This window comes from Leuciscus leuciscus, assembly GCF_965113295.1.
Source record: "Leuciscus leuciscus genome assembly, chromosome: 5".
Lineage (NCBI taxonomy): Eukaryota > Metazoa > Chordata > Actinopteri > Cypriniformes > Leuciscidae > Leuciscus > Leuciscus leuciscus.
In genome coordinates, this window is record NC_138729.1 from 45,128,210 (window position 1) to 45,155,056 (window position 26,847).

The 26,847-nt window shown below is 38.2% G+C and overlaps 1 protein-coding gene and 4 long non-coding RNA genes across 5 annotated transcripts; 4 read left to right on the forward strand and 1 right to left on the reverse strand.

Moving 5' to 3' along the window:
• The first annotated feature begins 633 nt into the window (after window positions 1-633).
• On the forward strand, window positions 634-3,428 carry LOC309500020 (uncharacterized protein). Its single transcript, XM_082171556.1, has 2 exons — window positions 634-1,131; window positions 1,764-3,428. The coding sequence occupies exons 1-2, from the start codon at window positions 714-716 to the stop codon at window positions 2,792-2,794; spliced, it is 1,449 nt and encodes a 482-aa protein (XP_082027682.1). The 5' UTR covers window positions 634-713; the 3' UTR covers window positions 2,795-3,428.
• A 55-nt stretch (window positions 3,429-3,483) lies between these two features.
• Window positions 3,484-5,133, forward strand: LOC309500021. The gene is made up of 3 exons (XR_014206446.1): window positions 3,484-3,756; window positions 4,174-4,344; window positions 4,425-5,133. It is a non-coding gene; the product is annotated as an uncharacterized lncRNA (long non-coding RNA).
• A 12,144-nt stretch (window positions 5,134-17,277) lies between these two features.
• Window positions 17,278-18,607, forward strand: LOC309498530. The gene is made up of 2 exons (XR_014205978.1): window positions 17,278-17,339; window positions 17,373-18,607. It is a non-coding gene; the product is annotated as an uncharacterized lncRNA (long non-coding RNA).
• Window positions 17,839-24,528, reverse strand: LOC309498528. The gene is made up of 5 exons (XR_014205976.1): window positions 24,510-24,528; window positions 20,181-20,236; window positions 19,856-19,937; window positions 19,343-19,453; window positions 17,839-18,572 (listed from the first exon to the last, which is right to left on the reverse strand). It is a non-coding gene; the product is annotated as an uncharacterized lncRNA (long non-coding RNA).
• LOC309498529 lies at window positions 20,709-21,760 on the forward strand. The gene is made up of 3 exons (XR_014205977.1): window positions 20,709-21,202; window positions 21,424-21,492; window positions 21,624-21,760. It is a non-coding gene; the product is annotated as an uncharacterized lncRNA (long non-coding RNA).
• Window positions 24,529-26,847: the final 2,319 nt, after the last annotated feature.

Below are 26,847 nucleotides of genomic sequence, written 5' to 3' on the forward strand. Positions count from 1 at the left end.
GCCATAGTCCAAGGGAAAGGAAGCTAGCATTCTTTCAACATAAGGCAATCAAATGTCTGGCTTGCAGCAGAGTCCACCAACTTTTTATTAGACAAAGAACATTTGTCTGCGTATATACGCAGTGTACACAATACAGGGCTTAGAGGGATTGGGGAGGAGTAAATTGTGAAACATTTTGAGTCACCCTACTCCAATAACTTTGCACCTCCTCAAATTCACCCACACACACAATGACAAAATGTACCTTGAAGTCTATTGCATGTGAAACATAGGTCAGGGTTATGTGAAGGTATGCAAAACTTTACAAGCTTGGGGCCAACATTTCAACCTGTAACCAAGGCATGTCAGATTCTCTAGAAATCCAGAACATTGAAGCCCTATTATTGAGCAGCCCAATAGTACCACAATAAGTTTGGTAATTGTAGCCCTCACCTTTCATAAGGCGAAAGTCTCAAGTCTTTCATCAAGAGAGAAAGTCTTGTGTAGCATCTGGACCAATCAGGCACGCACAAATTATTCATTATATTTTGTAGGAGCCATTTTAATGCAATTATATATTTGTCCATTGGGGGCGCTCTGACATTGGCATATTGGGAGCACATAGGTAATTAGACAACAGGTGTATAGGCCTATTTCACAAAAATGGCCGCCGAGACCGGAAGTAGGGTAAACTCATTTCCGGTGAAAGCGCTAGCAGTAGCAGTCGGAGAACAATGGCGGAGACTAAAAGCAGTCAGACTTGTTGCGCACCTTTATGTTGCAACTCTAAAAAGAAACAACCGTATTTATCGTTCCACAGCTTTCCTTGCGATGATATGTTTAAAAGGCGTTGGATTTGGGCTATACGAAGAGAGGAGGGGCCGACGTTTACAGTCAGGAAAGGCAGCACTTTTTTGTGTTCTAAGCACTTCACGGAGGATGAAGTCCGTGTTAGAGAGTCCGGTCGTAATTATCTTACACCGCAGGCCGTGCCTTCCCGATTTGCTTGGAACAACTGGGGAGAAGTTCAATTACGCCAGACACGGACGGCAAAAAGAGGTGTCTGTTGTGTACAGGAGGAAGCAGAAATGGAGAGTGCTGATGCCGCGCTGCTGGTGCAGGAGCACGATTACGACAGCCGCCCTCCCCCGGGTGAGTGTAACATGTTGTTATCCAATACAATATGTTAGATTAGATTTATAAAATTATTGTAGCATATAGTACAAGTTATGCTAACAGTGCAGCATGTTAGTAAGATGAATGTGTTGTATGTAATTATTTGCAGGGTCTGCTGCGGAGTGCAACCCAATACCACGATTTAAAATATAGCTATTAACTTACTGGTAATTTTATGCTGCCTTTACGTGCTATCGGAAACATCCTAACTTACTTCCCTCTTCTGAAGTCGTGACTATGAGCTCATCGTGTGTTTAATTAATGAGTCATGCAAAATGTGCAGAATTGGGGAACACCCCACCAGGAACACTTATGCACATTGACAGGGAACATACATGAGCAAAGAAAATTCTAGTTATTAATAAATGTGCAAAAATGAAGACCATATGATCAATTGATTAAACGGACCTAAAAAATTAATAAATAATGGTATGTGAGGCTGTTGGGGTGAATAAAGAATTTACATTGATGTTCTAACTGTTCTATAATTGCATAAACATGTAATAGCAATTTACCAAATTAATATGTTTTTTTTCTTTTTTTTCTAATGATAAAGTGTCATGTTTAACACCAAAAAAAATAAGTTTTCTCTTGTTCTCTTTAATTAGGTGCTCTTGATGAGGCACTGGGAAAAATAAAGGAGCTGGAAGAACTGGTGTCAAGGCTTACCATCTCCCGATCTTTGCTGGATAGATGGTGTGTGTCTGATGAAGACTTCAGGTATTTCACAAGGTTCTCATCCAAAAACATATTTATGGTTTTCTGGAGATCTATTGAGCCCTCTGCATCCAAGATCGTGTACTGGTCCAAAGCCAAGAGGATTGGAATTTCCACTGCAGAGAAAGAGGTCGTGAAGCCAAGCCCCCAGCGTAAGATGCAACTCATTGATGAGTTTTTCATGTTTTGCTTGCGGGTCGCTGTCGGCCTTAGAGAGAGAGTTTTAGCTGAGCTATTTGGAGTGAGCACTTCTACTGTGAGTCGCATTATCATCACATGGGCAAACTACTTATACCTTGTGTTGGGATCCATTCAAATATGGATGACCCGTGAACAGGTGACGCGAACAATGCCTGTGAAATTTCAGCAGTACTGCCCAAATGTGAGGGTAATTATTGACTGCACAGAGTTCAGATGTGAGAGCCCAGAGGCAATTACCCTTCACTCTGAAACATTCTCAACCTACAAGAGCCATACCACCTTCAAAGCTTTGATTGGAGTTGCACCCTGTGGTGCAATCACATTTGCATCAAAGTTGTTTACTGGCTCTATATCTGATAAAGAGTTGACAAGGCAGTCAGGAATCTTGAACTTGCTGGAGCCAGGTGATGAGGTTATGGCAGACAAGGGCTTCCTCATTGGAAAGCTATTGGAGGTTGTTGGGGCAAAACTAATCATTCCCCCTTTCAAGCACAGAGACCAGTTCAGCAGAGAGGAAACAGAGAGAACCCAGGCCATAGCCAGACTCCGCATCCTTGTGGAACGGGTAATAAGGCGAGTAAAAGAGTACCACATTTGGGATTGCCCAATTCCTCTCACCTTGGCAGGCACAGTGAATCAGATGTGGTCCTGCTGTTGCATCATGGCAAATTACCAGGGTCCTTTAGATTTTGAAGGTGAGGTACAATACTGGAAAGAGTGAACATGCCAGCCAGGAACATCTTCCAAATTTGGTGACGCTGACACATCGACGATGTGAACACTCTCTCACACACACTCACACACACACACACACACACACTCACACTCACACTCAAACACACACACACACACACACACACACACACACACACACACACACACACTCACACACACTCACTTACTCCTTTATTTGCTCATTTGTATTGCTGTTCAGTTCATTGCATTTTGATGTTCATGTCATGTTTTTGTTCTCAATATATAATATAACTGTACATATCTGTTGTAAAACCGTGTAATTATCCATGTTATCCACATAAATGAAATTTTGAAATTTGGGTCTTTTATAAAGTGAATTTTACATAAACTGTTTTTATATAAAAACCTATTTAAAAAGGCATTTTTAAATATTTATATATAATATATATCATAGATCCTCCAAAACTGCACAAATATGGAGTAAAAACATTAATAAACAGAATCAAATGACTTTTTGTTAAAAAAAACAAACAAAACTATTATTCTGTTATAAAATTACATGTTGTTGCCTGGGGACTCTGGAGACCCCAAAGATCGCTAGTGTCAACCCCAAATTAAAAAATATGTCAGAGTATTAAGTTCACATGGCTTCAGACTAACATTTGAGGGAAGCAGAGCCACTGAGTTCTACATCAAGTATTTGGTAGCAGTTTGGGGCTGACGATGAAGTACTTAGCTTAATTTGTGGTGTAGATAAAATTAACTTAAATCATTATGAATGATAATTAAATATTAATTCAAACTTGTTTGTATGGTTGTGTGTATGGTCGTGTTGAGGTGAGATTGTGGTGTGTATGGTGTAGGTGTTATGCCACTGAACTACCAGGAAAGTACAGCAGCAGCTCATGCAGCAGCAGGAAGGACGGAGGAGTGACACAAACAGCGAGAGCAGCAGCGGCAGTAAGACATAAAAGACAGCAAGGTAAAGTGAGTAGTAATAAGAATGAATGCAGAGTGAATGACCTTTCCAAGGATCGCCACCTTGACGTGGTGGAAAGGCTTGTGTGTTCCTGATCCCAAGAGTAAGTCATTCTGGTGCTTTTTTCACGGGTTTGGCATGCTCAAGGGTGAGGTTCCAGACTAAGTGCGATCCAAATGGGCAATAACTGACTGAAGGTATATTTTAAATATAATTACTTGATTTTGTTTGTCTTGGTAATTTTATAATAAAATATAGTGTGGCTGTCACATGCAAAATGATCCATTCAATTATCAATTTCTGTCAGGCTTGGATTTTTTTTTTTGAATAACATTTATCATAAAGTTTAGAAACATACAACATGCAAAACTGTGAATAATATAAACATCTTTGGTTGGTCACTTTCTTGACTATTTTCGCCCTAGCAAAACATGGATGTATGTACCAAAGTAGAATTCATCAGCTTTAGCCTTGATTTCTTGGATCAGCTCATCATCCCTCCATACTCTCTCCACGGTGAAGTCACTCCTTGTATCCGTCACCAGATCACACCAAGCTAAGCCAGTGACCATCAGCTGACCCTGGACTTGCCAGTGGTAGGTGTGTGTTTTTTTAAGTTTTGCTTGACCCCCAATAACATTGGTGTGTGATGCCTCTCCAATGTTGTTCACATCAGGGCACTTAACCTCAACTAGGCCATAGGGAGGTTCTTCGTTTGGGTCCACCACTTTACCATCTGGACTGGCACCGAGGTGTGGAGCATCGGGGTGGATGATGAGACCGCATGGAAGAACATTAACTCCAAACGTCTCAGCATAGCGGCGAAGAACCTCTGGCTCAAGCTCCATTCCTCTACGCATTGCTTTGGTCTGGGGGGCACCTTTAATGATCCGGCCAGCAAGTGTCTTTGCTGTGGACTCTGATCTGACATGAGCAGCTTCATGGAACTTGCTTGCTGTAAGACGGAGGCGACGCATGCTAAACCAGAGTGGGCTTTTGGATTGATCCCTTGTTCCCTCCTCAACGATCCCTGATATCTCAGGGGTCACCTCCAGACTCTGCATATGCAGGAGTTCAGCCCAGCTACCAGGGACAAAATGAAATTGTGGAAGTGTGTATTGTCGAACAGGTAATTGGGGGAATTGTGGAGCATATGGATGAACAAGCACATCCTTTGGCATCACAGCTGGACACTGATAAGACAGCAGTGAACCTTTTGGGACCTCTCCAAATTTAGAGGACACCATGCTTACAGCAGACATTCCATCAATAATTTTGGCTATTAGCGGTTGTGGTCGAAGGGAGATGAGGGATGCTGCTCCAGCAATCATGTCTTTGTCAGGCAAAGGTCCTTAAACAAAAATGTTCATGCTTCAGTGTGTTAATTCTTATCTAATGTGAAGATGTATGTATTAGTATTTGGATATCACCTCCATATGCTCTGTACAGAGTAGACTGCATGCACACAGCTCCTACCAGAGGCTTTTGGCTTGCGCACTACAAGCTCATCCACCGGTTCAGGAGTGATGCCCTGACAAAACATGTATATATTGCACTTGATTGTAATCTGATTTTTACATCATGCACTTTACATAAATTATTTATTATTAACTCTTGTCAAAATTAAAACTGTTTAGTTGTTTTTTTGTTGTTTTTTGTGTTTTTTGTTACCTGTGTGCGTGGCCTATGCCAGGTCTGCTGCTTGCAAGCAAGGGCAGCTGGAACATTTTTGGTTCCTAATGTACTGTAATGTGCTGTCTGGTAAAGTAGTGCTACCAGGTGGTTGCACAAACTTCTTCCAGCAGCACAAGTACAAGTATAAGCTGCCATTTGAGGTGGATAGTTGGATTCAAGCGTGATCTGAAGAAAGTGATAGAAAGACTCATATATTTCACATCTTCATTTAACCTTTGTGTGTTGTTCATTTAGGGTGTACACTGTTTTTTTTTTTTTTTTTTGGGGGGGGGGGGTCTCTAGAGACACTAAAATTATGTTTTTGGAACATGATTTTTTTTAGCGTAATATCACTTACTGCATTCATGCTTTTAGTCTAAAATTTGTTTATTATTTATTTGCCTTAATTTCATTATTTTCATGTTTAGATAAAATAGCAAAGTTAAATTAAATTCACTGTAAAGATGTACAATTCTTAGTTTCATTCAAGGTGGTAACATGAAGGTGAGCCATAATCTAGTGTAAGATTGCTGCACTCTCCTGGACTAAATAACATGGACTTTTTAAAAAAAAGCCACTAGATATCACACATACAATCAAAAAACATTGCAATGTATTGTGGGTATAGATATAGTAAGTGTGAGCTTAGTCATCAAGTGTAATGCAATTTTAATGAATGTGTTTGTTTTTTCTTCTAACTATAGCTGCTGTTACTATTGATACTGAGACAAGTAATACATTAGAATTTATCTGGTTATTAGAAAATATACCATTCATCATTAGCTAAATCCAGTATGTATTTACCTCAAGCTGATGTGGTTCCTCACGCTTTCTTAATAACCTATAACATCTGGCCCTAATTACCACTGTCCCTGCAATAATATTTGAGACTGAAGTGTCCAAATACACACATACACACATGGTTAAAACTGATTTTGTTTTATTACACTGCTTTGAAATCATCCATAAAAACCAACAAAAGATAAATTGTAAATTGGCTATCGTAAATATACTACATACCTTGGTAATCAAAAATAAATTGCTCAAAAAAGAATTTGTAACCTTTGTCCAATTTTGATCTTTTCACATCTCCCTGAAAACTGTCAACAAAACGGACATCATCTGATATATGTACTTTTGGCAAATACATGAATGACTGAGAGAAAACACGCTGTTCACAGTCCATTTTAAAAATGAATGGCGATCGAGTGGGCGGTGGCGCGACCGGAAGTAGTGTTACCCTACTTCCGGTCACGGTCGCCATTTTGTGAAATAGGCCAAATCTCGTGTTCAAGTTTAAGATGAATCTGAGGTGAAATCCTTGTGGGGAATTAATTCCTCTTGCTAAATTCCCGATTGCACGATTCCTTGTGAGATGATGTTGTTTGCCTCCGAATTTCGCCATTTAATTCGCTCATGAGAAACGCGATAGTTGCTGATAATAGGCTTGTTTGAGATGCGCCTTGCCTCGCCTGAAATGTATGCGAGAGTAGGCGGCTGCAGTGAGGGGAGGAGTGAAAAAAGCGCAGGCAAGCCGGACAGATCTCTCTTCTCGTAGTGGATCTGACCATTGCGAGATCAAAGATGGATATCGCGGGATTCACGCTCGTGCAGTGTTGCTAATAAACTGGATGTAATTCAAGTTATGTTGCTTTTATATGAAAATAAATAAAATGAACAAGACACCCAAAGTACTTGTTATTTAATTCCATTCCAAATACAAGTTTATAAAAAATTTTTTTTTTTTAATACAGACATATGTGTTTTTATTTCTTTTCTTTTTTTATAAAAATTAAATTGCATAACCCAAAGAGCACTGTCAGATAGTTTGGGAATATTCACACATAACATATACACATAAAACCTGATATTAGAGTTTTAAAATCAAACATTTTAAAAGAGAACAATACATCACAGTTGTTTAAACCAATGAGCATTAAGCTGTGTCGTCAGCAAGTCGTTTCCCATCGTGCTTTTGATCAGCGCAGTCGGTGGAGAGCAACTGCGCTCGACTGCAAAATCCGACACGTGCGCCTTGCGCTCGCGAGAGATTTTTGACATACGTCAGCATGACATCAGAGCCAGGCGGTCCGCACTCGGACACATTTCTAACCGAGAGGTGGCGCAAGATGGCGACCTAAACAGTTGTGTTGGTTCGAGCTCTGAGGCGTTTTGAGGAGTTGCATTTTCTGGCCGAATCTGTTCACTTTAATTACAAGACATGGCGTGATAATAATTTTTTAAGGTAGAATGCTTTAAATTTACTTAACAGAAATCTCAGACTGTCACGCAAGCCTACTCTGCAAGTCCACGTGTGGATCTTCCAAAATGCCAAAGAACTGAACAAGGACAGAAAGTTACTCTCTTCGCTTTTCGAAGCATCATCTGGAGCTGATTCATCCCCAAATACTCCAACAGGTAGTCCTCTTTCAAAAAAAGTTTGTCAGGAAGAAGACCTCAAAGTATCTAATGCCGATATACTTCGTGCTGTTAACGCTCTTAATGATCGCTTTTCATCGGTGGAACAACAAATTGCCCAGAACTCGGTCACTATAGTTAATCTAGCAAAGACGACTGACTTTGTGGCCGAGGAGATGAAATCTCTTTCTGCAAGGGTCAAGTCTAATGAGAATCGCAGATTGAGCAGGTGGTCCGGTTGGTTCAAGGCAAGTGCGATCAAGCCGAGATCTACAGTAGGAGATGGAATTTGAGGTTAAATAATCTGAGAGAAACGGATGGAGAAAATATAAGAATCAAAGTGCTCGAAATCCTGAAAAATGTTGACTCCGGACGAGGTAGATGACATCCGATTTTTTGTCGACACAATCCATAGGATTGGACGTCCTGGTTCTGGAAGTAACCGTCCTAGGCCGGTCATCATCCAGTTCGCGCTCAGGACCTACTGAGAGAAAGTCTGGAAAGCTGCTCGGGATCATCCTGCACTTAAGGAAAGAGGGGTTCGCCTGGCTGAGGACCTGACATTTGCAGAAAGACAACAGAGGAAGCTGCTATGGCCAAAGGTAAAGGCGGCGAGAGAAGAGGGGAAGAGAGCTTACTTTCGTGGAGCAGATGCTTTTATTGATGGAGAAGATAAAACTATGCTGGGTAGACATTTGAACTGAAATCTTGCGCGGTCTTCAGGCCATTTGCGTTCGTCCAGGTGATGTGACTCCTCGTAATTTGGAGTGGATCAATACCGACTGGTTTGTGAATTTCTTTTGTTTCAGGGTTCTTTATATAACACTGTTCTGACATCCAAATAAGATTTTCTATATTTTTTTTATTTTTATGTCTGATTTTGTTTTTAGTTGCTTAAAGGTTGTTTCTCTTAATGTTAGGGGTTTACGAGACAGCACTAAAAGGAAGTCCATGTTTATTTTTGTTAGGCGTGCAAATGCAAATATAATTTTTTTACAAGAGACTCATTCGTGTGAATCTGATATTAAATGGTGGCGTTCTCAGTGGGGCGATCAAATCTTCTTTTCTCATGGTTCTCATCATTCGGCAGGTGTCGCTACTCTGTTAAATAAATTTAAAGGTGACACATTAGAATTGGTTAGCTCTAAAGAAGGTAGATGGTTACTTATGGTTGTTAAATTGGATAATTCTGTTTTTGTTTTAGGGAATTTTTATGGTCATAATTCTTCAGTTCAAGCCAAAAATATGTCTACGGAGTAGGGATGGGCGATATGGCCTAAAAAATGTATCACGATAATTTCAGGGATTTATTGCGATAACGATACAAATGACGATAAATTATTTTCTTCTGTAAAATATCAGATTATGTTATGTTTAAGTTGTGTTCCAGTGACTGTGCTGAAAAACATCACACAACAACAATTACACAATAATAATTCAAATCAATTACAAGTTAAAATTTTTTTATTTTTTTATTTCCAAAAATTGTGCAAAGCAAACAGCAAAAGTAACAATCACCAATATGTCTGCAGTTGTGTTTCAAAATTACAACAGAGTACAACTGCAAATAAATCCTGATAAAGTAACAAACATGTTAAAGTAACCTGATAAAGTAAAGAAGTTCAGAGTGAAACACACTCTTAGAATGTAAATATAATACGTAAGTGGAACATGCTAACACCAATTAGGTAGTTAAATTATCAACACTCTTGTCCCATGGAACAAATTGTAAAAATAGTGCAAACACTGTATCAAAAAGTAATGATCCCAACTATGTCTTCAGATAGTTTACAAAATAGTGCAAAACAAGATGATAAATTAAAAAACAAATCAATAAATTAAATTTAAATAAAAGTTTAATTAAACTGTAAACACTGATATACTCTTGCAAAATATAGAAATGAGGCTGACATGAACATGTCTGGTAGTGCAAGTTGTATAACACGCATACTAGTGTGATTCAGTAGCTTTCAAAAAGAGAACAGGGCTCACACCTTAAGATTTTTGGTCAAGAAGACCAACATATTCACAGTAGCTGGTTTCAGAAGAGACCTTTGGCATGTCACTACATTTCCAGCAGCGCTGAACACCCTCTCTGAGGGTGTACTAGTGGCGGGGATGCACAAGTACTTTTTCACCAAACGACTGATGTTAGGGAAATTCACCTCATGTACCTTCCACCACGTAAGGGGATTGCTTTCACCATCTGCAAGTGGCCCATGCAGGTAGTTGTTTAATTCAGCCTCAATTTTCTCTGTTTCAGAAAGGGTGGTCATCTCAGCAGCTGGTTTCTTGAAAAAACTTCCAAGACTCTTCTTCTGCCTTTTAGATGCACTCTGAGTTTCTTTTGTTGATTCAGATGACGTTACAGGGGTAGAAGAGCCAGCATCACTTGGCATGACAGAAAGGGATTCCACCTCTCTGACTACTCTGGCTTTGATGACCAGGATCTCTTCTTGACTCATATACTGAGTGCGGAAGCGTGGATCAAGAATTGTTGCCATGTTGATCAGTTCCTGAACCTCTTGGTCACCATATTTGGTGTTCATGTAGTCCAATATTGAACTTTTAATTGTCCTGGTGAGATCTGTGTCTTCATCTTTCCCCTGCAGCAGCTCACTGTTGAATAGGTGAAGAGTAGGCTTCAAGCATGACACTGTGACATAGTTTTCAGAAGAGAGGGCATCTGTAAAATCAAGAAGAGGCCCAAGTGCTTTACTGACAGAGTCTAGGACATCAATATCCTGCCAAGTAGGCACCAGATGCCTGGTTGACCTGTCAGCAGCCAGGACTTGCGTAATGGCCTTCTCTTGCTCAAGTATCCGCTCGATCATCTTCTGCCTTGATCCCCATCGTGTTGCTGATTCAGTCACAAGTTTGTGTGGCGGAAGGCCAAGTTCTACTTGAGCATCTTTGAGTGTTCGCTGCTTTTTCCAGCTGTGCGAAAAAACACTGACAATCTTTTTACAGACTCCCACAGCTCTGTCAATCCTGGTATCCCTCATGCTTCTCTCTGCAAAACAACAACAAAACTATTTATTTTTATGCGTTTCTTTTGCACAAGAATAAAATAAATACAATAAAAAACAAACAAACAAACAAAAAAAAAGTTAAAAGAAAAAAGTTAAAGTTCAGTTAAAATTAAAATAGATGAAACTAAAAAAATCATTTAAATAAATGAACATTTAATATTAAACATGTAATGCATTTCTGTTCAAAATAATGCATAGTCAGTCACGTTACTAATGCAGAAACAAATACATAAATACAGTTAATATTAAGCTCATATTTGCTCAGTGTGCATGCATTAAATATACTGACACTAAGAGAAAAAGAGTAAACTTACCAATAGCAATGTGTAGACAATGGCCAAAGCAAGACAGTCTTGTCCACATGTTTAGAGTGGCTGCTTTTACTATATTGGCCCCGCTGTCCGTTGTTAGGCACACCTGTTTCTCCTCATCTAAATTCCATTCTTAAAGAAACTGCTTCAAGCCACTCGCGATGTTTTCACCCGTGTGGTCATCTGGGAAAAAACTTGTCTGGATGCAACAGCTGTTCAAACTCCAGTCACTCGTTATGTAGTGGACCGTAAGACTAATGTACGGCTCAGTCGCTCTGCTACTCCACATGTCTGCAGTTGAAGCATAAAAGTCCGCCGTAGACAGTGATGTTTGTACCCTACCGCGGCACTCTTCATACATCGCTGGCAGGGCTGTTTTGGAAAAGTACTTCCTTGAGGGCATGTTGTATCTTGGGTCCAGTTTATGGATCATTCGCTTGAATCCTCCTTTTTCGACAGTTTGGAATGGCAACATGTCTTTTGTCAAACAAAACGCCACTGCTTCCGTCAATTCGTTCCATCGTTTACTTTGCTTATCATAAGGGACGCAACTAGCAAATGCGCTGGCAATTTTCGTCTGGGTGGAAATTTTCTTACCCCTAGGTCCACTTGTAGTTTTCCCCTCCGTTGCCTCGCGTATCTTCAGACATTCGTCATGCTCTGGTTTGTGTTTGTGTTTCAAATGGTGGAACAAATTGGACGTGTTTCCACTCTTTGTAACCACCGTTTTTCTGCAAACTTTGCATATTACGGTAGTTTGCGCCTCGTCTGATTTTCTGTAACCAAACCAGTTCCAAATTGTGGAGGTAGCTCCTCGCTTAACAACAAGCTCCTCTTCAGCCTCACGTCCGTGAGGAGACACATTTTTATCGTGAGGAGAATTTTCAACGATATATCGCAAACGATAAGATATCGCCCATCCCTACTACGGAGGTTATTCATTCTATTTCAGCACTGTTGGGGAAATATCAAGGTGCCTTTTTGATAATGGGTGGTGATTTTAATGACGCCCCAGATGATTCTTTAGATCGTTTCCCACCTCATATGTTTTCTACTTCAAAATTTAAGTTTACTACTGCATTATGTACCAATCTTTCTTTAGTGGATGTTTGGAGATTCTTGAATTTTAATGAAAAATGTTATTCTTGGAGTAATTCATCAAAGTCTTTACAATCAAGGATTGATCTATGGTTAATTAACCCAGAATCTATCCAATACGTTACTGATGTTACATACTGTCATGCACCTCTTTCGGATCATAAGATGATTGTTTTGACTCTATCTGGAACTGATCGTAAAAATAATAGTATACAAGGCTATTGGAAATTAAATAACAACTTGCTAAGCAATGAAGGGTTTGTTACCCAGGTTCGAGAAGTAGCTCAACTCATTTTTGGAAATAAGAAAATGTCTCACGTTAAAAAATGGGAATTATTTAAGTTTAAAGTTAGACAGTCAGCTGTTTATTTTAGTAAGAAAGTAAAAAAAAAAAATTTGAATAAGGAAAAGGCTCTTATGACAGAATTATACTTTCTTTTGAAAAAAGTTAATCTTACAGAAGTAGAAAAAGTCAGATTGGAGACAATACAAACTGAAATTGATCTTATATATATTAATATAGCAAAAGGGGCATTCATTCGTTCAAGAGCCAAGTGGTTAGAAAAGGGGGAAAAGAATACTAGTTATTTTTTTTCTCTAGAAAAACGAAATTATAAAAGACAAATGATCTCCTCTCTTAAAATTAATGATGTACTAACTTCAAATCCAAAATTGATTACAAATTATGTGGAATCATTCTACACTAAGTTATATGAATCAGTTTTTGAAACTGATAAGTATTCCGACTTTTTTGTGTCAGTTAAGCAATCTGTCTCATCTATTTCTATTCAATTTCGAGACCTTTGTGATGAAGAACTAAGGAAACAAGAGTTGTTTACAGGCAGCTATTCATTCAATGAAGAAGAAAAAATCGCCAGGCACAGATGGTCTCTCAGTTGAATTTTATCTCTGCTTCTGGGATATTATTGAAAACCCCTTACTCGAAATGTATAAGGAATGTATTGATTCGAATGAGTTATCGACTTCGATGAAACGGGGATTAATAACCCTCCTTCCGAAACCCGATAAAGATCCATTGATCCTGGATAATTGGCGCCCTATAACATTATTAAATGTAGATTATAAATTGTTATCTCTTGTTTATGCAGTTCGTTTGAAATAAGGTCTAGACAAAATAATTAATGATTGTCAAACTGGATTTATGGCTGGACGGCACATAACTTGGAACATTAGACTAATTTTGGACTTATTAGACTACTCAAATTTAGTAGATTCAGAGGCTTTAATTGTTTTCTTAGACTTCCACAAAGCGTTTGATACGATTGAGCATCAGTTTATTTATAGGGCTTTTGAATCCTTTGGTTTTGGGGAAAGATTTATTTCTATAATTAAAATGTTCCATAAAGGTATTAATAGCTCGATTAATTTATATCCTAACACCTCTAAACGATTCCCCATCTGTAGAGGAGTGCGCCAAGGTTGTCCTATAGCCCCTTTCTTGTTCCTCATTGTAGTTGAGTTTCTTTCTATAAAAGTCTTAAATTCTCCAAATATTCAAGGACTTACCATCTTCAATAAACAGCTTAGACTAACTCAGGTTGCGGATGATACTGTTCTTTTTTTGAAAGATAAAGAACAGTTGCCCGCAGTATTGCAGCTAGTAGGTGCATTTTCTGATGCTTCAGGATTAAAGCTAAATGTAAATAAATGTGAAATAATGTGTCTCTATGACTCAAAAGAAAAAAATATATGTAATATCCCAGTAAAAAACAAGGTTAAGTATTTAGGAATAAATGTAACAAAAGATATAGCGGAAAGACAAGAATTAAATTTTTCCCCCAAACTTAAAAAAACTCAAAACATCTTTAATAATTGGCTTCAAAGAGACTTGACTATCATAGGCAGAGTCCTATTAACCAAAGCAGAAGGGGTATCTAGATTTGTTTATCCAGCTTTATCTCTTGCTGTTCAAGATTCGATTTGTAAAAAAATCAATGAGTTATTTACAAAATTTGTTTGGAAGAATAAACATCATCATTTAAGAAAGGAGGTTCTTCATGGTCCAAGAAATGAAGGTGGTTTTGAGCTTTTGGATTTTTTCGATTTAAATTATACTTTCAAAGTAAAATGGCTCAGAAACTGTCTTCTTAAATCAGACTCAATATGGTTTTTTTATTCCATATAATATTTTTTAAAAGATTGGAGGTCTCAATTTTTTGTTAGTATGTGATTACTCTATTAGCAAACTGCCTGTGACATTATCCAACTTTTACCAACAAGCTCTTAAGGCCTGGAAGTTATGTTATGTACATAACTTTTCCCCACATAAAGCAATCTTGTGGAATAATGCTTATATTACAGTAAACCGGAAATCTCTTTATTTACAGAGTTGGAAAGATAAAGGAATTTACTTCTTATCTGACCTTTTAGATCAGTCAGCTCAGTTTCTTTCTTATGAAAATTTCATGAATAAGTGGGCATTTCCTATTAAATATAAAGAGTATTTTTCTGTAATAAAAGCCATTCCTACTGGTTTAATGATGTTAATGAGAAGCCATATGATGTCCCTTAACATTTGTAGAATTGATCCCATTCTTTATTTAAATGGTGTAGACATTACCAGTAAAAAGTGCTCAAATAAATTCATTAGAAATATATTTTATAAAAATTAATTTGTTCAGCCTAGAGGGAAAATTTTCTGGAATATTTGCTTCTCAGAGATTATCTGGAAAAAAGCTTGGTTGCTTCCCTTTCGGTTTTGTATATTTAACAAACTTAGAGAAGTACATTTGAAAATTCTCCATAATATTTATGTTAGTAATTATACTTTATCAAAATTTATGGATATTGATGAAAATTGTACTTTTTGTTTGGATCAGCCAGAAAAAATTCTACATCTTTTCTTTGAATGTTATCATTCAAAAAAAATTTGGGATGATCTTTCTAGGCACTTTCAACAGAAGTCTGGTCATAATTGTGAACTTGCATCCAAAGATGTTATCATTTATTTTGAGTCGAAAATTGCTTCTGTTAATTTTATGATGAATCTTATGATATTGTTAGGTAAATTTCATATTCATAAGAGTAAATGGAGTAATTCTAAACCATGTTTGAAGGTTTTTTTGAGTGAATTTGAATTGTATATTGAGTCTCTCAAATGTATTGATAACAAAAAATGTAGTGATACAATTATATTTGCTAAAGAATTGAAGCTAATTGAAAATTGATTTAATGTTGTTTCTGTTTTTTTTGTAAGTAGTACAAATTATTGGTTTCTATACATAACAGATTGGTTTTATCCCCTTACTTTTTTTCTGGATTTTTTCTTTGAAAAAATTGTTTTGGATGTCTTGTTATTGTGTTTTTTGATGTTTGTTATGTCTAATGTCTAATAAAAAATAAATAAAAATAACAAAAAACACATTTCTAACCGGCATGCATCTCGCGCTGATCACCGGTGATCGGTTCTGCGCAGATTTTGCTCATCTCAAACAAGCCTAATACTGAAGCAGCTTATGTATACGGTGATAGGCGTCGTATTCCTATAGGTAGATGTGGATCAGCTGATAGTCAGCTGATGCGAGCTTGACTAACGTGACCTGCCAGAACTAACGCTACGCTTGATTTATGGTCTGGCAAAGCTTAATTAATAGGCTTGTTCGACTTCATACAGCTCTGCGCAGACCGATCGGCGGCTGACTTACATTTACATTTACATTTATTCATTTAGCTGACGCTTTTATCCAAAGCGACTTACAATTGCTATATATGTCAGAGGTCGCACGCCTCTGGAGCAACTAGGGGTTAAGTGTCTTGCTCAGGGACACATTGGTGTCTCACAGTGGATTCGAACCCGGGTCTCTCACACCAAAGGCATGTGTCTTATCCATTGCGCCACCACCACCGTGGACTTGAAGCAGTGCATGCCGGTTAGAAATTTTGTCCGACTTGATACAGCGCCAACGCCACGTGACTGTGACATATGCCATCAAAGTACCGCGAGAGCATTTCGAGAGTAGCCGGAGAACTCAGCCAGCGCAGCTTCTCAAGAGCGGCTGCACTGGGCTGCAGGAGGGCTGATGACGACACAGCTGTCCCACGATTGGCCGGATTCACCGCATGACAACGATCACGTGTGTTTCGTGTTTATTCGAACACCTTTACTCTAAAGCTCACAAATCAGTTTTTTATAACAGTAAACACTCTTTTCATGTAGTATGTTATATTGTGTCATGTTTATCAAATTAAAACTGATTAAAAAACGTAGACTCCACTTCATTTGTTGTAGCAATTATGTTGAACTTTATTCTTGTTCAAACAGACGCTGTATGAAGCAGTACATAAAGTAGGCCTATTGAATGAAAATTTCTCTGAAACATCTGTGTATTATTTGGCCAATATTACATTTATTTCACTTCAGCTGTGGTAAAGTACGCGAACACCACGTGAGCGGTCACTACGGGAACCAGAAAGTGTCCGACTTCACGTCTCCGTTTGCAGCTCCTCCCCGCGGCTACTCTCGCCGATCGGTTACATCCAGCCGCAGCCGATGTCGAACACACCTAATAACTCATTTCCAAAGGGGCGTCACCAACGGACGTCGCTCAAATGCCTAAAACCAATCAGAGCGATCGTCATCATGTAAAGCCATATGCTGCGTCCCTATGTTACACTACGCCATAAAAGTATGTACTCTTTTTGTGAAGAAAAGGTATTTACTTTTGAATGTGTAGCAAAAAAGTAGGCAAGCTTTGGGACATACTACTTCGTCATCTTTATCGGACGGATCTGTCGCGTGCTTCCTGTCCGTTTCTGATTGGTGCCGCGATTTCGACGGATTAGAAATGGGCTTGAATGAGCTCTTTGCCAGACTACTTGCAGAGCAAATCTAAATTTGCCGGAAGTTGTCTGGGTTTTCCCAGGCTAATCCAATCTGACTTCTGACCTGTAATGCTGTCTGGGTCATAATCATACACTCCCAGCTAACAATTTTACGTTCTGGGAACGTTAGTTTTTGGTTCCCAGAACGTTCCCGGAATGTTCCCAAGAACGTTCCCTATTGGTTAGCCAGGAAAGTTTTCTTTACGTTAATAGAACGTTCCCTATAGGTTCTCGGAACGTTCCCGGAAGGTTCTCCTAACGTCTACACATCCTGATATGCCTGTACACAAATTATAGGTCTACAAACAACATATTCTACATTGTTTATTGTTCAAACACTTAAAAATCCTATGAATATATTATTACAATAAATTGAATTTACAGAAACTATCATTAATAAGTAAATCAATCAGTTTGTATTAAATAAATAAATCAGCACACAATCCATGTTTTTGTTGATTCATTGTTTAATTATCAACCTAAAATAAGTCATCAAAAACAGCGTTAGCAAAATGTATTCAGGAACAGTAATTTACAATTAATATTTCAAACATGAAAATATTTCAATAAATAAAACTGCACAAACATTTTAATTAAAACGATCTTTTTGCAAACTGTAGCCTATAACTTAGAACAAAATTGAAAAAGTCTTCATTTATATACAATATACATGAATGTGCCAATCTTCACTCCGCTCAAAACATTTAAACTTCCAAAACCATCTGCAAATTTAACAAGAAAATAAAAAGACAACGCGTTACATGTACACACAATCCCATGCCAAAATTCAAGCCCTGTAATGGCATTAAAATTAATCCGGAGCAAATGAAAAGAGTGAGGTGGGATTGTGTGTCACAAGCTGTAGGAGATATGAGAGCACGAGCGCTGCTGGTATAGTGTATTTATTCAGATATTTCAGCATCAATGTGTATAGAAAAATGTATATATTTGAAAACACTACATTGCATTTATTTATATTGCACAATTTATTATTTCAGACTACAAATCAAAAAAGGAATGTTTTATATAGGGGTAAGGATATCCATTAAGCCTATGTACCCTTTAAGCCCACTTTCGACTCTGAAGTCAAATAAAAAACAGAGAAAATAATATTCAAGTCTAGTGAACTCTGACCTGCGAATTCGCTCTACATATAACGTATAAGTCTCACCTCCAATGAAGAATTTGAAAACCTGTAACTGCTGTGTTGTTTATGAGAGAGAAAGAGAAAAAAAGTTTGAAACTACTATCAATTTTTTTTTTTTATCTGTGACTTTACACCTACAAATTCCACCGTCACAGGTGCTCAGTTTTGCTATAATAATGCCCTCACAGAACATGGTAATAATCAGCCATCCATGCAAAAGCAAAGGTCGGTGTAGTTTACAGGAACATCTGTCCAGGCCAACATCTGATGCCTTGATGCCTTCCGCTGGGATCCCAGAAAACCTGAAAAAAAAAAAATATATATTACAGTTCAAAATCTATCATACATACATCTCATCTGGTATCACAAATTATCATTCCAAGTTCACTTTAAGATATGCTCAATATTAGGGCTGCACAATATTGAAAAATGTTGAGTTTATTTAGAGATATCAGCCGTATGGTTTAGTGCATGCGCGGCTCCAGGTTTGTATCTCGTAAATTACCCCACTAATAATGCCCAGAATGGCACCAAACTTCTACAGTAGTACAAATAGGTTCTGTACTCATTAAACCAGGCATTGGAAAGTTTGTAAGTACATCAGGAGTTTATTTAAATAACATTTGCCTGATGGCGAATGCTACTGCTGACGCGAATGTTGATGTCACTTTATGAGTACAGAACCCATTTGTACTTCTGTACTACTCATTTTCCCCGACATAGAGCAGATTGGCACACAACAAAAACTGCTGTTCGGATGTTCCCTTTTCTGATATTTTAGCATTCGTGACATTTTAATTAAAACAGAAATAAGAATTTTAGTGTAATAAGCGAAAATTGGGGTGGTGGTGGCGCAGTGGATAAGACACATGCCTTTGGTGTGAGAGACCAGGGTTCGAATCCACTGTGAGACACCAATGTGTCCCTGAGCAAGACACTTAACCCCTAGTTGCTCCAGAGGCGTGCGACCTCTGACATATATAGCAATTGTAAGTCGCTCTGGATAAAAGCGTCAGCTAAATGAATAAATGTAAATGTAAATGTAAATTAACAGTAAACCGAGATCACCTACCGCTGCAGATGTGTACGGAAGTGAAAAGCAGAAATGCTTAGACCTCTTTCCGGTTCGACCGCTGGGCGCTCCGCATAACCCCTATTGGGGGGATTTTGTAGAGGAGTGAACCTGCATAGAAAATTACAATAGATAACAAGCATAGATAAATACAATAGAAGAAAAATACAGTTGAAATAAGCAGTGCATTATGTTTTTCAGTTAAATCTGAAAACATCAGGTACAGAAATTGAATTATCAAAATGTAAAATAAGTCTTCACTGTAAAAATAAAATAACTATAAATTAATTAAATGTATCTTTGCTAAAGCTACAAGTCATTTTCTCTTTTGATGTTTGATCACCATTGGCGACACAAACAGCTGCGGGTACGTTAGGCTACTGTCCCTTTAAGACGAATGCGCAGACCTAATATAAATGACACGCATCTGTTTTCTTTCTGTTTAAAACACACAAGACTGTTTACGAGGAAACTCGCCAAGATGGGCATTTTGACAAGATGGGCTAAACTCACCTTCTTCATCTACTGACTATGGATGGCATCAAGGTCTTGTCCTGAAGAATCACAGGGCCAAACAATAGGGATTATATCTCATCTGGTAACAAGAGCAAAGCCATAACTTTAAGAACTCTAATGATATATTTACCCCCTGATATTGCATTGGGGATATCAATTCAAACATTTTTAAAGGCTAAGAGTATGAGCCACAGCTGCCCAAGATATCTGTGAAAAATAACTGCCTAAAGTTGTCGACCCCCTGAACCACATTCAGCATTTAAAAGTACAAAGAATTTCAGTATTGATCAATAAAAAAAAAAACATACAAATACATAAATACCTTTGAGTTGGACAGTATGGTGTCAGTCTCATTGGCCAACATAATTCAAAACAGACCTAAAGAAATAAAATAAAATATACTAATGATCAGGGGCCTGTACCATGAAGGTAGCTGAACAAACTCGGGGTTACAGGATTAGTTTTGAGTTGACAAAACCAAACCGATGCAATCAGGCTTTATTGGTACCATGATGCAGCTCATCAACTTTCTCTGTCAACTCAGGCTTTGATCCTCAAGCTATGATTACTCCACGCGCGCGTGCACATAAAAGAGTGACGTCGACACTGAACAACCAATCGCGGGTAGAGCGAGAGCGATATATTTTTCCGCGGAGGAGCAAGAGATAATCATTCAGAATTACGATGAATTTAAATATGTATTTCAAGCTCGAAACAATACGGTCTCTGCTGCCAAAGCAAGAGAAGACTGTTGGAGAAAGATTGCTGATTGTTAATGTGTAAGTTAAACAAATACGTTATATATTTATGTAAAATTGTATGTATGTATGTGTAGCCTATTTATGTGTAATATAGCCTATAGGCTATTTTTATATTATATAAAAAATGTGCATGTATGTACTAAGAAAGATTAATATTCATTGATTTTTAGATGCAACCCCAACTCCAAATGTTCTTGGCAGCAGATAAAGACAAAATATAAAAATATAATTCAAAGTGGTGAGTATTTACCACAACCTTTTATTATTTTTGTGAACATTTTATCACAAACACTTGTTTGCAGCAAACAGAAATAAAGAGTTAAATTCAGAAAACCAGAATACACTGTGGCGGAGGAGTTGGCTCTGAGTAGGCAATAAGGGACGGCCGATTATGGATGTGATTACAGGTGCTGTACAATCTGACCCTGGTGCTGGCTCCTCTAAGCAAGTAACACTGGGTACGTGTGCAATACATTACTACTTTTTAAAGTTTTAAATATGGCTGACTGTATGTTCTGCAGTAGAGGGAAATACAGTGTCCCTGTTGAAGCCAGCACACATACACACAGTCTCCCACACAGAGGTCAGTATGCAGCAGATAGAACACCAAACATAACCTGCTTTACAACAGTTATGCTTTACATTGGCCTACTTTTATTTATTAGGGTGGAGGAAATGAAGACACTCTGTCTGTGTGTTCTCAGACAGTTGCTGATGTGAACGCACTGGGCTTTTTATTATGGCAAACATTTGAATGTGTGGCATAAAAAAGGGACTGGCCCTTACACATCTCTTTTATTGTAGGATTTTTCACAACCTGCCCCAGAAACTGAGGCCTCTACCTCAATGGCCTTCAGAAGAAATGTGAACAAGGTAAGGATTTAAAACCCTTGCCATAAATTACAGTCAGTCCTGTGTTTGTAGGAAGTCAAGGAACTTTTTGTGATTTGATGAGCCTCCAGAAAACTTGTAATGATCATGTTTGTGGTGGAATTATGTTTCAGGTGGAAACAGACTCAGTCAGGGCCCTGTACAAGAGGAGTCTTGAACTAGACTGCACACTAAAGGAGTCTTGAACTAGACTGCACACTAAAGGAGTCTTGAACTAGACTGCACACTAAAGGAGCTGGACTGAGCTGAGGAAGCTCCAAAAAAAAATAACCAAGTAACACTTTAGTATGAATATTTATTATTGCAACTTTGTCTTGCTCTCTTTCTCCCTCCCATCCCACAAAACCAATAAAACAGTTTGAGACCTACAGTATCTGCAGTTTCACTGTGCTTTTATTAAGTGTAATATTGTATGGTGATTGCATCTACATCTGCACCAGCTGGTCCGCTCTGGTGACTCTGAAGCGCCGAACACAGGTGAAACGTGTGGTTAAAGATTCATCTCACAGAAAATAGTCATCTCACATATTCCCATCATCTCTACCTGAACATTAAGGCTGTGATAGGACTTCCTATTGACATAATCTGCCTCATGTTCCCCTAGAGCAGTGGAGATTGGAGCAATAGACTGCATACATGTTGCAATGACTCTAGGGAATCCTATCATAAGATTAAAGGTACAATATGTAAGAATTTTGCATTAAAATATCCCAAAATCTCAAGGCCAGTGTTATATATTTTGTTAAGTTGATTACTTACAATATCCCAAATGTTTCCAACTATTTTTAAATCGTGAGAAAATTGCGATTTTAACCAAGGAAACGGGGCGTTAGAGCAGGGGGGAGCTGGGAGTCGCCAGTCAATTGCGTCATATCCACGTTACCCTCGGTTTCCGCTCGTACTGCGTGGAGTCCTGGACAAATGCGAAAGTTGTAGTTGTAGCGTCTATCAAGCTACAAACTTTAGCTTGTTTCTTGCAGTCGTTATGGGACACAATTATTCTTTACCGATTGCAGCTGGTTCTGTCGACAAAGCATGCTTAATTTTATATTTTCCAAATGTAGCATTTCGGTAATAGTTATGTTTATGTAAGGAAAGTATTATTGCTTTAGATTTGTGTTTAGTTTATTGACATTGTTTATCACGTCTGGTGTTTATGGCCATGTAAATAAACATAGCATGTGTTATACATAAAGATTAATCAGTATTTTGGCAAATGATGTGGGCATGTTCGAATGTACTTTTACAACAATTGTTTAGAACATGTAAAACTGCGCAGCGTTATCACAACAATGAATTCAACAAATACAGTAACATCTATGAAGTATTAAACCTTACTTTTCTTGCGGTTAATTCATTTTAATGAAATAAAAGTGTGATGAGGTTTAAGAGTCAGGAAGGAAGGAGACACGTCGTCGTGACTGGGACTCGTACTTTATTAAAATAAAGCAAAACAAACAAAAGCCGCGCACAACGCGCATTCACTGTGGCAACCGCGACGGCACAAAACAGTTCAAAAATGAGAGCTCGGATCCACCGGTTTTTTTCCTCTGCGTCCAATTTTCTCCCCAGTCTCTCTCTCGTTCCAGCGCGGCTTATAAGCGGTCTCTCCACGCCGATCACTGCAATAAGACACAGGTGCATTTGCACTTGACCTACTTGCTCGTCTCTTTTCTCTCCCATCACAGACCGCGCTGAACCACGCCCCCCTCGCCACAAAAAGCATGTCATTAAACGCAACATTTATAAAAATAGAACTTAGCCTCATCCATGAACATGATTTTTCGATTCCCGTCTGACTGATTTACATCCACGGTGGAGTTTAAAACGACAGTTCCCATCATTCCACGCTCCTTCACATCGTCATCAAGCTACGCCGTTGTTGTTGTTTGGAATGTAGCGCCCTCTAGCGGCAAAAATTCTTGCATATTGTACCTTTAACAGAATAATAATAAAACAGATTTAAAATAATTCTTAACATGTATTGTATAGTACATTTGTGAAATTTGCTTTTTTTTTTTTTTTTTTACAAAAATGTGTTCATGTGATGTCACCCTATCAATATATCTTACAGGCAATTTGATAAAAGCCCTCTTTTATGGACATGGTCGATAAATGTCCGGGGAACACTATTAATGAAACTATTCATGTACTCCTGCAGAGCGACCTTGCGAATGGTTTGACAAACCGTGTTTTCCCCTATAGTTTCTGTGCGTCACCCACCGTGCAAGAATGTACCACTTGCAACAAAAAAAAACCGCAACGCAATATTTGCGGTACAGTAAGTGCATGAATTCGACGTGTTAAATTCTTTATGTGCGGCTCAAGAAGTTCGCAAAGATAAGACATTGCTTCCGCGGAAAATCTGTATCTTTCATACAAATAACTATCAGGAAAGGCAAGGGGATTTTGTCTGGCTAAAAACTCTTTCTTTACGAAGTGCTCGTCAAACAATTTGCGCTGAGATGTCACAGGATTTGGAAGAAAAGGTGAAGTCATTGCAACAGACACTGGGAATAAGTTACGTCACCTATATGTTTCTTTGCTCTCAGCTGATTGGTCAAACTTCAGTCTGAGATCTTGAATCCAGAACATAACCTGCCCCGGAGCAGGTTAGCCGTGCAGCGCAAGATACCATGGCAACGAACACCGATTAAAGCCAAGTTACTTTCATAGTACCTAAAACCCAGGGTTGGCGGAAACTAAACTGAAACATAGCTGGCTAGCCACCTAAACCGGCTTCATGGTACAGGCCCCAGGATATCATGTTATCATAATAGTTAAATGAATTATTATTATAACTATGACCATTATAATATTGTATTAGTCGCCTATTATTTAGCTGATTATTTAGCCTACAGGCTTCTCAAGGACAATCTCACTGAAAAACCCTGGGGTTAATGATTTTAAAATGTGAGACTTATTTCAAAAGCATAAATCTTACAGACCCCAAACCTTTGAACAGTAGTGCACTGTATGTTTGAGGTGGTTTTGCTTACTAGTCATATGGTTCATAGCCATGGAGATTGTCTTGGACAGGGGGTGCAGCAGGCCATCACAGCATGGAACATAACAAGCTATTTGTCACAGAGCCAACAATATTACATGGGATTGGTTTAATAAAAGGAACCAAGCTAGAACAGAGGTGAAATGCAGAAAAGATAAATATATAAAAATCTTAAGATAATATATTGTGAAATAAATGCATATGGAATTATTATCATGATTAAACAATAACTCACCCCTTGTTGTAGAGGATTTTTTTTCTCTCTCGCTATTCTGAAATCACATTTTAGCAATATTGGTAAGTGACGTCACTGATTAAGTTAACAATACAGTGCATTCTTTTAGGTTAAATAAATTAGCTTACTTCCAATCACCCATTGACAAATTACCAGCAAAACTATAAAAAACTGTTATCTACAATAAATATGTGTTTAAAAACCCAAACTTTCATAAATAAGACCTTAACTTAACGTAACTTAGGCCTAACGTTCTCTTCTGAAACCGGTTAGCTTAGATGCTAACGGACTTTTTCAAAGACACAAAACCATTTCTTTAAAGTAAATATTCAACAGAAGCGTGTCAATTACACGTAAGAAATGTGTCAGGGACGTTTGTGTGTATTATTTGTGAGATTTTGTTGACTAAACTTACCTGAAAGCAGTGAAACCAACAGCGACAGACGGGAGTTTTGTTGTTTGTCAGTTGTTGATGACATTTCTGGTTTCCATCTGCTCTCGCGCAGCACACGTGCGCGCTCCAGTGTTTGATTACGCATGCGCATTAAAACACTTCAAAGTCACGCAGCCTTTAAATAAACATATAGAATTAAAATGTATAACATAATTTAAAATATCATTAATAAAAAGTTATTGCGGATAGATCTGAACGTTGTTGGTTATCTTATAACCTTAGGGGACCGTACTGACGACGTTGTCAGTTGGTAATCTGCCTGTTAAGTGATATTAAAATAATAACCTGCAGAGAACGTTCCCAGAACGTTCTCTTTAGGTTATACAAATAAAACCTAAAAATAATTAACTAAAAAAGACTGCCTACCAATGAGCAAAGTTATTGATTACTTAGGCATTATCTACTGCCTGATAATGGTCATGTAATTAAGCATTTGATAAATGGTGTTAAAGCACAAAACATTGCAAACCATTCAATTGGTTTAAGAAAAATAGAACCTAAAAATAACCTACAGGGAACATTCTGGGAACGTTCCCTTAAAGTTATAAAACTTGGTTGGACGTCACCACGACAGACCGGTACATCGACCGCATTACTGCAGAAGCTGCACCGATCCGTCTGTCAATCTCCCGTTCCATCCTTCCCTCACTCGCGAACAAGACCCCAAGATACTTAAACTCCTCCACTTGAGGCAGGAACTGAACCAACCTGAAGTGGGCAAACCACCCTTTTCCGACTGAGGACCATGGTCTCGGATTTGGAGGTTATAAAAAGTTATAAAAATAGAACTTAAAAATAACCTGCAGGGAACGTTCCCAGAACGTTCTCTTTAGGTTATAAAATTAAACCTAAAAAATAACCTACAGGGAACGTTCTGGGAACGTTCTCTTAAAGTTATGCAGATAGAACCTAAAAATAACCTACAGGGAACGTTCCCAGAACGTTCTCTTTAGGTTATAAAATTAAACCTAAAAATAACCTACAGGGAACGCTCTGGGAACGTTCCCTTAAAGTTATAAAAATAGATCCTAAAAATAACCAACAGGGAATGTTCCCAGAACGTTCTCTTTAGGTTATAAATTTAAACCTATAAATAACCTACAGGGAACGTTCTGGGAACGTTCCCTTAATGTTATAAACATAGATCCTAAAAATAACCTACAGGGAACGTTCCCAGAACGTTCTTGTTTGGTTCCCAAAAAAATAACCAAATGGGAACCAAACGGGAACGTTAGGGGAACGTTCTGTGTTTGCTGGGCTGTTCGCTCGTCGGCCAGAGAACTGGTCCCTTGGTCAGAGTTTTGGTTCCTTGACACTGTTGCCTTGGCTTTTGGCTTGTTTAGTTGGGGACATTTAATTTTCAACAATATTATTGATCTGCCTTACTTAAAGTGGACGATGGTGCAACTTTCTTCTAGAAACAAACTTTGTAATATTATTTTCATGTTATCACTGTGAAGCTGCTTTGATACAATCTCTATTGTAAAAAGCGCTATATAAATAAAAGTGACTTGTTTTGCTGTCAACCGTTTTTTTTAAATGAGAGATGTAAATGATAAAAGATTTAAAAAAAATTGGTTGAAATATACCCTCAGATTACTGGACATTTGTCCTGTGAATATACGCAATAGTTCCTTCAGT

What these genes read in the sequence shown, in the direction of transcription:
- LOC309500020 (XM_082171556.1), top strand. Translation starts at nt 714, where the DNA reads ATGGCGGAGACTAAAAGCAGTCAGACTTGTTGCGCACCTTTATGTTGC. An exon ending in CGACAGCCGCCCTCCCCCGG is followed by an intron (nt 1,132 to 1,763) that starts GTGAGTGTAACA and finishes CTCTTTAATTAG; the next exon opens with GTGCTCTTGATGAGGCACTG.